The 12,001-nt window shown below is 35.8% G+C and overlaps 1 protein-coding gene across 4 annotated transcripts; it reads left to right on the top strand.

The window, feature by feature from the left end:
* Positions 1-2,023: 2,023 nt before the first annotated feature.
* Positions 2,024-8,917, top strand: LOC142170609 (uncharacterized). Of its 4 annotated transcripts, none has more exons than XR_012699878.1 (8): positions 2,024-2,194; positions 5,076-5,129; positions 5,212-5,539; positions 5,640-5,884; positions 5,964-6,959; positions 7,060-7,175; positions 7,279-7,719; positions 8,696-8,917. XR_012699878.1 is itself a non-coding variant. In XM_075232504.1 (8 exons), the coding sequence occupies exons 4-7, from the start codon at positions 5,684-5,686 to the stop codon at positions 7,331-7,333; spliced, it is 465 nt and encodes a 154-aa protein (XP_075088605.1). In that variant the 5' UTR covers positions 2,024-2,194; positions 5,076-5,129; positions 5,212-5,539; positions 5,640-5,683; the 3' UTR covers positions 7,334-7,719; positions 8,696-8,917. The 4 variants fall into 4 exon arrangements, 3 of the variants coding, with proteins under 3 accessions (XP_075088605.1, XP_075088599.1, XP_075088601.1); XM_075232504.1 differs by having other exon boundaries at positions 6,867-6,959; XM_075232498.1 differs by lacking the exons at positions 2,024-2,194; positions 5,076-5,129 and having other exon boundaries at positions 5,399-5,539; positions 6,867-6,959; positions 7,060-7,167.
* The last annotated feature ends 3,084 nt before the right edge of the window (positions 8,918-12,001 follow it).

Genomic DNA, 12,001 nt, shown 5'->3' with positions numbered 1-12,001 from the left:
AGGTAATCTCTCATTATTCAATTATAACCAATTTTCCATATAATTAAGAATTATCTAAAATTACTTAAAATACTACTTATTTTTAATACACCCTTATATATCATACTATTATGGTCATATGGTACCTTGTATGGCACTAGTCCATAAATATGGGGTATTATAGCTTGGATCGTGTTTTATCCCAAATTGCCAAACTTCGACGAAACTCATTTTCTTCTATTTTCTTACCTTCTTTCCTTCACGAATTTACTCATCACGTGTTTGAAATAGCATAATGCTTATAATCCCAAAATAATCTCAAAATAATCTCATTCCCGGACTTACGTCGATTATCTTACGTCGAAACTTTAACATACAAAAATGCGGGATGTAACATCTCATTCCCAAGTTTTCATCAATTCACTTATGGCATATTTTTACGTACGAAAATATGGGGTGTAACGGTCAATAACGCTTCATCCCGTACTAGGTTTAGCATGATGCATGTCCATTTAAAATTGGAGTGGGATTTCTAAAAGGTTCTACACTGGTACTCCCAAGTGGACAACTTGAGAGGGAAAGGCACGGGACCATCTACTGCACCGCTGATCGATTAGTCTATCGCGAATAAGCCTTTTCGATTTAAAAAGGGTAATTTCAGGAAAGCGCGGACACTTATCAAGTGCCGCTATGTTGATTATTGATACGAGTGGAGTATGATGTGGAGCATGTTTTATGAAGGAATAATAAAATATTTCCAAGTATTTGCATAATAAAAGTATGTAAAAGCAGTAAATAACATAGCAAAGTTGAATATGAAAAGAAGAGGAAAGAAAAGAAAGACAAAAGAGAGAAGTCAGTTTAGCTCATGAAAACGTGCAAGAACGTAATAAAGCATACATGGAAATAGGGATGGGAGATTCATAATATAGCAGTCTTAGGCAAGATGAAAGAGATGGAGAGAGGTCATACATATCATAGCAAATAAAGGAGAATAAGGGAAGGGATTTGCATGTCATAACAGTTTAAAACAAATAAAGGTGAATAAGGAAAGGGATGTGCATGTCATAGTAGTTTAAAACAAACAAGAAAAGTAATCCACATAAATCAAGTTCGTCATGGTAAGAGCCTAAGTGTATCCCTAGCAGAGTCACCATGCTGTCGCACCCCGTTTTCTCGCAAAAGCGGATTTCGACGTGTGAAAACTCTTTTAAGGAAGGTATTAAAAGAGAAGAGTCACCACCTAATAATTTTTAAGGTGTGTTAGGGCACCTATCCGCAAATAACTCTGTTTGATTAGTCTACGTCACCAAAGACCGGGTAAGGGCTCAAGTTACTTCGAAGAGAAAGTGTTAGGCATTCTTCGAGATACAACTGTGGATCCCGGCCGAACTTTAAACTATGTGAATTATGCCATTAGGCTAGATGATCAAATAGACAAAGGGAAATTTAGAAGTCGAAGAGTCTTACTATAACGCATGAGAATCGGTACGAATCTTAATGATTACATGGATATAACTACATTGGTCTATATTAAATGACTAAGTGTAAATAACAAGTATATAAATAAAAGGGGGGTCCTAAGTTTTTTAGCATAAAGGATCACCCCGTGCAACATAAATAATACTTCGCAACTCCCTTAAGGCAGAGGTTGCTCATATTATTTAGCGGGCACAGACTACACTACTAGAAAACAAAATTATTGGAATGATTTTTGGGTAACGGTTTTGTAACTGTTACAGTAGATCATATTTTGGAATGGTTTTAACCGTTTCAATAGAGTCAAAGGTTTCTAGAACACTTCTGAAGAATAACTATTCCAGTAGTGTAGTAACTGCCATAAGTAAAGATATGGAGACGTTTGTAAATGCGATACAATAGGGTTGTTTGCGGGAACGGTTTTGTAAAATAAAAGCCTATCGAGACGGTTTAGTTTTCCCTCCTTACTTTCCCTCCCAGGTATTTATATTAATAAAAAAATAGATGACCCCACTAATATTTTAATAACTCTAAAATATAAAACAAGGTCCTCAACCTATAACACATCGTCTGTTTTGTTTCAGCGACTCCCAAAATCTCAAACACAGTGTTTTATCATCTCTCTCTGTTCCTCAACCTAGAACACATCGACGAACTCTGTTGACCAGCTCCGGCGAAGGACGACAACTTCCGGTGAAGGACGACCATTATCGGCTAACATACCGCAATCTCCGAGGTAGGCTATCGGTTTTTTACCCTGTTCGATGTTTGCTACTGTTTGATTTTCGCTTTCTTCTTCCCTAGTCTGAAAAATTATTTCGTTGCTCCTTCTATTTTCTTTCTTTGAAAATATTTCTGATAAACCCATTATTTTGCTTCTATTTTTTTTGTATTATATGATATATTTTGTGATTTTTAGTTTGCAAAATTGGGGGATTTATTTGTTAGATTTTGATTTATTTGTTAAAATCCATGAGATTTCCCCTTGTTCGATGTTTTTTCGCTGCTTTCTTTTTCTGATAATATTTTTGATAAAAATATTATTTTACTTCTCAAAAGTTGTGGCCTCCAATTTCTGCTAATTGATTCTGTAAAATACTAATTTTTAGCCTTAATTTATGTCCTTTTAACTTAGAGTGTTAATAATTTTTAGCTATAAATACTACTACTGTTAAGGCAATGGGGATGGCTTTTGGACCATTGCTCTTCACCACTGTTATAATATTACTAGGATATATTATATTCAATGCGTTTCAGCTACTGCTTTGCTAGTTTTAAGCCACGACAAAGTTTGGTCTCTTTTATTTCACTCAATACGAGTATATTGCTCGGAATCTTTAGAGGTTATTGAGATCTCGGAGCGTGAAGATTCGAGTATTGGTTTCTTGTTGCTGCCGTTCAAAATTTTTATCACCGAGTATTCTGAAGTTTGTTTGGCTTATTTACTGCTGCCCAAGCTCTGTTCGTTTATCGGTATTTGGATTTCTTGTTTCTTATTAATTCGGAGCTTCACAAATTGGTTAGTTTCTCGTCGATACCGTTTTTAGCTCCCTATGCATTAGTTATGTGTAAAGTAGTAGCGTTCGATGCCATTTCTTAGTTTCTTGTGTGGTAGTCGTATGTAGAGTAGTTGATTTAAATATTTATGCTGCTGGAATGCTATATTAATCCTGAAAGCTCCCAGGTCAGTTTCCTCATTCTTTATGAAAATTGCTAACTTACTTGCGTGAAACTTCTCTGTTTGAATCATGCCTTTACTGCTTTCTGTGGATTGGTCATCCTGCTAAAACTTGCTTGAATACATAGGTCCTATTAGAAAATGAGATATGAATTAATGCATGTAAATCGGGTTGCCTGCACTCCGTGTTTGTCTAGATATAAATTTATGCTAGGTTTATTCCTCATGCGTTAAGCATCCCAATGTCCTAAGAGTCTCATGTTTAAAGTGTCGAGGACCATGCTTTAAGTTTCATATATTACGGTGCTAGAAGCAAAATATTTGGTTTAATAATGAAATTTGCCTAACCCTTTAATCTACATCTGGATAAGTAATTTCTTAAGAATGTAAAAGAATTGCATTTGATTGATGTGTGACTTGGGTATTTAAATAACATAATCCTGAATTGAGCATCATAGAAATAACGTGATTAGGGAATAATAAGTCTGATTAACCAATTGAAGCATTGTAATATAGCAAAATTAATTCAGATGCATGTTTGTATGTACTCTGTATTCTGGAATAGCAGGGTCACGATCTGAAATATTTGGACCAAAGCTGAAAATTGGAAGAGTGGAAAAACCCCAGAGAGAATCTTGTGGAGTCTGCTGAAGTTTAAGGACCTATTAGTTTTATTTTTGGACTCTGTTGTAGTATTAACATGCAATAACTTTCTCATAATGGAAAAGGTGATATTATGTGCTAAGTATGTTTTATTGAAATTGTCTCTGTGAATGTAAAAGAAATAGGTAAGTGAAGATGCAAATAGTAAAACAGAAGGCTTAATTTGAAAAACATGCAAAGATCTATTTCAAATATTTGTTTCCTTTTACAAATTGAGTTACGTTCAGCTTTCACGTTTTACTTACGATGTTCATTGCTGGTCCTGATTCTCTTTCTTGAGATAAAATAATGTTTGAAATTCAAATTTCAAATGCAGAGGCATTGATCATGCAGTGGCTAACAAAGAGGTCCCCTTAAGATCACATGAGCTACTGTCATTGTTGAAACAAGATAGACCTAGATGCAAATAGAGTAATTAGATCCTTAAATTTATAATGCATATTGAATCTGTAGATATTTTTCACATTCCCAGGATGCCTCCATTCGAAACTGCATTTGTGTCTTTACTCTAGTTTGCTTAATGTTTGTAAGCTATCATTCATAATCTAATCTAAGTAGATAAAAGCTGAAGATAAAATTCAAACTCAAAATAGTTTTTCTAGTAGTTTATAGAAGTAACGCACATTGCTCATCAGAGGGTCAAAAGTAGAATTATTCTTGACTTCTAAAAGATCTACGGACCCTTTATAATAATCCTCTCAAATTCCTATTCTTTCTTTTTATCTGATTTTTCATATTAAAAGTATAAAATCCAATTTTACTGGTTGTTTTCGTGTTATGTAGGATAAAACCAATTTAATGGATAATGGAGATAAAAGGTGGATAGGCCTTCGAAGGTCAACTGACGAGTACATACGGGGAGTGAATGAATTTCTAGATAAGGCGTTTGAATGAGCTTCCCAAGAAAATAAAATATTATGCCCTTGCAAAGAGTGCGCTAATTGTTTTTGGCTAATTATTTTTGGCATTATAGAAATGTGGTGAAATATTATGCCCTTGCGAAGAGTGCACTAATCGATTCTCATCTACATATTCTGTTCAATATCAAAAAGTATAAATTTATAATTTGAAGTATGATCATACTGCTGAGACTATTGGGCAGATAGTGGTTGCAGTCTTAATTATTCTTGTGGTTTTGGGGATCTCTTGATGTTATGCTAGTGGAACTAGTCTATAGCTAATAAAATCAGTTGAAATCATAATTCAATAGCTACACTTAATATAGAATAACTCCTAAGTTGCTCTTCTTTGATGCTATCATATTTATCTTTAACAGAGTTGAATAAGAAAAGAGGAAGCTCATAAAAAGAGGTCTACTGTGGAGGTACAGGTAATAGTCTGATCCTTTGAATTCAACTGTCGTCTTTTATATAATACCTGTTAGAGCTAATTTTATTTATATTCTTTATCAGGTTCTGATAAACATGAATCAAGAAAGACCTTCAAAAGCCAAAATAAAGACAAACGCGACATACATAAAAGCTGGAACAATGGCATCTTTGGCAAACCAAATAAGGAGTTCGTTTAGCCAAAAATATATTGTTCCTGCACGTCCATCTAACAAAGAGCGTCCGAATATCATTGAAGAGAATCAGCTAATACCCTAATATCCAGGAGTAGCACCCAATGTATAAACTAGATCAACCACTCCTGCAACACAAGTAGTAGAGGAACAAGTAGAGGAACACGTTCAGTTGGATTCGACAATTCCTATCACAGATGAACAATGTGAAGAACAAGGTAAGAACGTATAGACTTTATCTAAAATGTTTACATCCTATTTCAGTCATAAACAATGTATCAACAATAGTAATTTGGTGGTTTTCTTTGGTTTGTATAGTTGTAGGCCCTTCCATTCAAAGGAGAAAAAGAGGTTGAACAAAGATGAAAAGTGTACATGGACGACAAGAGCGTAAATTAATTTTACTTAACTACGTAAATCAACCTGCTGGTCCTACTGAAGCAGTTGTGCTAGAGTTTGGAAGCTTCCTCGGCACACTGGCAAGGAATACAACTCTATGTCCTCTTGATATTTTGGATTGGAGGAAGATGGACACAAAAGAGGATATATGGGAATATACCAAGGTACGAAGTTCTTCATTTTCAATTTTTAGTTGAAAATCTTTCATATTTTCTGCATTAACAGATTTGACACCAATTGTAGGATAAATATGATATTCCTGAAGCTGAAAAAAATAGACTTTGGAAACAGTCCAAGCTGCCTGGAGAAAGCACAAGAGTGGATTGAAAAAAGATCACTTTGACGCCTATCAAAATGATGAAACTCGAATGAAAAATATCCCTGAAGATGTTTCAGCTTCTCAGTTTAACTTCCTCTTCCTCTTCCTCCTCCTCTTCCTCCTCTTCTTCCTCCTCCTCCTCCTCCTCCTCCTCCTCCTCCTCCTCCTCTTCCTCTTCCTCCTCCTCTTCCTCCTCTCTTCCTCCTCTTCCTCCTCCTCCTCCCGGAGATATTTCCTCCACTTCTGTCTTCTTCTTCTTGAACTTTTTCTTAAAGTTCTTCTTCCAACGTCCATTATTTACATTAAAAATGCGATCTAGACTATTATGCATGCTGCTTCATCATGGATTAAAAAAATAATTTTGTAGATTTGGAATTTTGTGAGCATGACAAAGTATTTCAAATCAATACTCAAGAAATCGGCTATATCATGGTCTCTAGTTCCCTGTAAAAGAAAGTTTTACTGATTCCGGATATATTTTTTGGTTTACTGTTCTGTTTGATAGGATGTAGAATATTTTCGACAGAAAAATTTTAGGCATCTGCTTGTTGTTAAAATGGATATACCATATCTTTCTATGATACTCTAGCTGCTTGTTGAAAATGGATAAACATATAGTAGTACTCTTGTTGAAAATTGATAATAGCTTTAGGCATCTGATCAACAGGAGAAATATTCTGAAAAGTAACATATAGTACTCTAGCTGCTTGTGTCTGGTCTTTATTGCCACTGCTGCATATACTCCCCATGTTGCTGTTGTTTTTTTCTTATTTCACTGTTCTTCTATTTATCTTAAGTTGTTGTTTGGTGCTTCTTTCTTCCTGCAGAAAATGTCCAAAACTAATATTGAGAACCGAAAAAAGTTGAAGAATCCTCACACTGCTGGAAAAAGAAGTTTTGCTTTAGTTCGCTCTAAGTTGGTATGTAACTAGCAAATCATGGCAAATATTTTCTCAGTTTTGGCTCATGTTTAGTTTATGGCAGATCATTAGGAATACTGACGCACTTTCATGTGACTAGGAAAATGATAAGGAAACTTCGGATCCTTTATCACCAAAGGAAGTCTTTGTAGCTACAAGAAAAAAAAAACTGGACGATCATACATGTGCTCGGATGAAGACACAACTAGTAAAATTGTGTGAATTATACTTAACTATTGTTATATCAAGATCAACTGTATATTTCTATTAGTTTACTTGTTATTTACATGAATTTTATATTTTTGAGTTTGCTTTGTAGGCTGAAATGGAGGATATTGAAGCACAACAAACTGAAAATGGCAATGAGTCCGTAGAGGCATTTGCATCTATCATGGGACCTGAACATCCAGGACATTTGAGGTTGTATGGATGTATGGACGGGGGGTTACAAGAACTTCTTTGAGAGGAAAAGTAGGATGTTTTGAACACTCTTCAAATTCTACAAATTGTTGGCAAAATATGGAGGAGAAAATACAAAGAATGGAAGAAAAAAGTGAGGAACAAAAGACAACTATTCGTCAAGTTGTTGCGGATGTTCTTGCAGGACTTCAACGTTCAGGAATTAATATTGATGCTAACATTATTCTAGCGGCATTGGGTGATAATTCACCGGGAGAAGCTTCCTCTGCACAACAAACAGCTTTGCAACCAATCCGTCGTCCATCTACTGGTAGCAACAAAGAAGGCTAGCTCATTACAGGTATTAACTCATTGAAAATTTAATAGATTTTGTGAGTTTCTGATGTCTTAGGTTGTTACTTTATCTGCTGTACTTAATTATTTAAATAAGGTTGCGACATGAGTGGCTGTTACTTGAGCAGGTTGAATAATTTAGTATTTAGATGCTGTTGTTTTGTGATGTAACAATGTTCGAAGATGTGAAGTGACCTTTGCTTGCTGCATCTGTACATATATATGTCAATTAGCATGTGCGTGTGTGTTCCTTTATTTTTAATTGTCACATATTAGATTCTGCAGTGTAAATTGACAGGAGCTAGAGCGTTCCTTCATTATTTTGGTCTTCTTTTGGAATTGAGTTGCTTTGAAATGGAGTTGGAGGCTTTTAATACTAATGTCATTTGAAAATGTAGAACCTGTGAGTTGTCTTATAGAAATATTGAAAGATAGAAAATATTTAGCTTCTTATTTGAGATAACAAATGATTAGGATTTTGTGTGTATGACATAATTATATTTTGAGCAAGTTAAAATATTTGGGATAGTCGTATTTACAAAGGAAACTCTGCTGAAAATTTTAAGAATTTGGAGAGTTAGAAAATAATAAGAGACAAGAGCAAGTCTTCATCTGTTATGTTCAATTTGAAATCTCTCTGTCGTAACAAATGAAAAGTTTCATTCAACTCTAACTATTGAGAAAGAGTATAGATTACCTGTTTTAACACAACAATTAGTAATGTTTTCCGTAGCTCTTTAACAGTCAGTGTAAGTTATATACATTGACCGTATAATTAATTACAAGTATTCATCTGTTGTTAGCCTCTTTACTCTCCAAATGGGTTGCTTGTATTTTAGCTTGTTGTTTCTCTTACACAAGGAACTGTGACAATAAATAGAGTTAAAATTTGTTAGATAAAGCATCAATAATGAATCAATTACTTTGTGATTCAAATATCTTTAAAAAAATTTGTTTAATCATTTATTGATCGTCATTTGTAGGTACAATGATTGCAGATGAAAGCAGTGATAAAGACCTTACTTGAGTGTTGTTGATCATTGTTAGACTTTCTCATTATGTTCCAGGATATTTTAGTTTAGAACTTTTTGTATGCAAACTCATCTATTGTAACTTAGAATTGTAGTTCAAACAAAGTATTCATAATTTATTTTTGTATATGGATAATGTTGGTTGGATATTTCAATGTTATTTTGTAGTTTATATAAGTTATGGTGTATAAAATTTTGTTGCATGGGAAATATTCCTCATTCTGGAACTATAAATATATATATGAAATTACTAGGAAGAATCGTTGCAATAGACAATATAACTGTTGCAATAGACCTAGTGGGATGACCCAAAAGGTCATCTTATATTTTAGAATTTGATTCCGCGCTCTTAAGCTTTAAAAATCTTATTTTTTATCCTCCTCGATTTGCGTGCAAAGTTCGGGTATTGGCCCGGTAGGCTTATATGTTAAAAACTGATAAAAATAAGAATTTTTTCCTTAAAACTTCAGTTGAGATATCTTCGGTCAACATTTTTGATAAACGGGCCCGAATACGTGTTTTGATGGTCTCGGTGGGTCCGTATCGAATTATGGGACCTGGGCGTATGCCCGGAATCGAATTCGGAGGTTCATAGTTTGAGTTATGAATTTTTGATGAAAATTAAAAGTCTGAAAATTTAATTATTTTTAAGAATTGGTTGATGTTTGGCCTTGTTGATACCGAGTACGTATTTTTGTTCCGGAGCCTGGTATAGGTCCAATATAATATTTATGACTTATCTATAAAATTTGGTGAGAAACAGAGTTGGTTTGACGTGATTTGGACGCTCAATTGTGAAGATAGAAATTTTAAAGTGTTCTTGAGAATTTTATTTGATTTGGTGCTAAATTCGTAGTTTTAGGTGTTATTTTGGCGATTTGATCGCGCGAGTAAGTTCATATGATATTTTCAGACTTGTGTGCATATTTTGTTTGGAGCCCCGAGGGCTCGGGTGAGTTTCGGATAGGCTACGGGATGTTTTGGACTTGGGAAAAATCTAATTTCGGCAGTTTCAGTGCCTTTTGGTTTCCTTCTTCGCGTTCGCGAAGGCACTCTCGCGAATGCGAAGCAAAAACTGGGATGGCTGAATGTTCTTCTTCGCGAACGTGAAGGCCTGGTCGCGAATGCGAAGCGATGGGCGCTTTACCCTTCGCGAATGCGACCGGTTCATCGCAACCGCGTAGTGTTAGGCACCAGGGGGGTCAGTCTTCCTTCATCGCGAACGCGAGCAAGGTCTCGCGAATGTGAAGGCCAGGGGGGAGTAGCTTTCGCGAATGCGAAGGGGGACTCACGAACGCATAGGCTTAGCAGCTCTGCTCTTCGCGAACGCGACAGTGTCCTCGCAAACACGATGAACACTATCGCCCAACACTTAAAACAGAATCAAGAACGGGATTAATCCATTTTTCCAACTTTTCATAAAAACAAACGGGCTAGAGGCGATTTTAAAGAGTCATTGTCTTCCCCAAATTGTTGGCAAGTGATTCTAAACCATTTTTGTTTCAATTACCCATTACATTTCATGAATTATCAACCTAAAATATAGAGTTTCATGGTGGAATTAGGGGATTTGGGTAGAAACTAGAGATTTCAAAAATTTGGGGATTTAGACCTCAAATTCATGTCGGATTCCAAAACCAATTATATGTACGGGCTCGGGGGTGAATGGGTTAATGAATTTTGGTCCGAACCTCGGGGTTTTGACCAAGCAGGCCCGGGGTCAATTTTTGACTTTTTGAAGGAAAATTTGGGAAATCTAAATTTATGCAATATAATTGATTCCTTTAGCAATATTTGATATTATTGAGTCATTTTTGAATAGATACGAGTGATTTGGATGTGGGTTCTAGAAATAAAAGCTGTGATTGAGTATTAAGTGGCCTTCAGAGCGAGGTAAGTGCCTTAATTAACCCTGACTTGAGAAAATTAGGAACCTCAGATTAATTGCTATGTGAATTTCATGTGAGCGGCGTATATGTGAGGTGACGAGTACTTATGCGCCGCCAATTTACCTGTTTTCTTTGTTTCTCCCATTTTTCTTATATTGTCTCTTTCCCATGCCTAATTGCTACGTGTTTAGACTAATATTATTTAATTAATCGTTCTTATCATGTTTACGGGTCTTCTGGTAATAATTGAGTATTTATTTCGAAGTTGAGATTGATGTTGTGGAACCAAATGTTGAAGTAAGGCTTGTACTTGTTATTCTATCTCCCTGTTGTTAATTGTTCATTGTATTATGGTAAGGGAGAGTGTTAATGCACGAAGGGTGATGTTGTGCCATACTGTGAATGTAAAAGCACGAAGGGTGATGTCGTGCCATATTGTGAGTGTTAATGCACGAAGGGTGATGCCGTGCCATGATATGAGAGTTAATGCACGAAGGGTGATGCCATGCCGTTTCTATTGATTTTATGGTGAAGTTGAGAGTAAAAGCACGAAGGGTGATGCCATGCATTTTTTCTTTACTATATTCGTATTCCTGGTGATTCATAGTATATTGGTTGTTCCCGTTATCATTCTGCTGTGGTTCTTTATATCGTATTTCCCCCAGCATGTTTTCCCCTCCCGATATTTCCTGTCTAGCTCTTCATTACTGTTAGTTGTATATACACTGTTAAATTGTACATGTTGATTTGTAGGTGCCTTGCCTTAGCATCGTCACTACTTCGTCGACGTTAGGATCGACACTTACCAGTACATGGGATCGGTTGTACTGATACTGCACTCTGCACTTTCTATGTAGATTTTGGTACCGGCTCGGGTTGATCGAGATTTTTGCTGTTGGACTCGCTATCTGGAGACTCAAGGTAGATCTGTTGGTGTTCACAGACCTTGAAGTCCCCGTCCATTTTTTCTGTTTTACTATTTCTTTCATTCAAATAGTTGTATTTCTCTCAGACTATTACTTATAGTAAATTCTAGAATGCTCGTGAATTGTGACTCCAGATCCGGGTGGTATTAATTAAGCTCGTTTTTATACTATTCCGCACTCACTAGATTTCATCGTAGCTAATTGTTGTTAATTACTGAATGGAACAAGGATTGGTTTAATGATTCTCTAATGTTGGCTTGACTAGCAAGTGAAATGTTAGGCGCCATAACGGTCCCGATGGTGAGAATTCCGGGTCGTGATAAGTTGGTATCAGAGCACTAGGTTGCCTAGGTCTCACGATTCACGAGCAAGCTTAGTAGAGTATGGAGGATCGGTACGGAGACGTCTGTGCTTATCTTCCAGAGGCTATGAAGTTTAGGAAC

Source organism: Nicotiana tabacum, chromosome 2, assembly GCF_000715075.1.
Source record: "Nicotiana tabacum cultivar K326 chromosome 2, ASM71507v2, whole genome shotgun sequence".
NCBI lineage: Eukaryota > Viridiplantae > Streptophyta > Magnoliopsida > Solanales > Solanaceae > Nicotiana > Nicotiana tabacum.
The sequence above is the reverse complement of the archived record's forward strand: the minus strand, read 5'-3'. Positions and strand labels throughout refer to the sequence as shown.

Coding starts and splice junctions, on each gene's coding strand:
- LOC142170609 (XM_075232498.1), top strand. CDS start 5,684: ATGAAAAGTGTACATGGACGACAAGAGCGTAAATTAATTTTACTTAAC. Junction 5,885..6,866: donor ATATATGGGAATATACCAAG/GTACGAAGTTCT, acceptor TTCTTCCTGCAG/AAAATGTCCAAAACTAATAT. Junction 6,960..7,059: donor CTTTAGTTCGCTCTAAGTTG/GTATGTAACTAG, acceptor TCATGTGACTAG/GAAAATGATAAGGAAACTTC.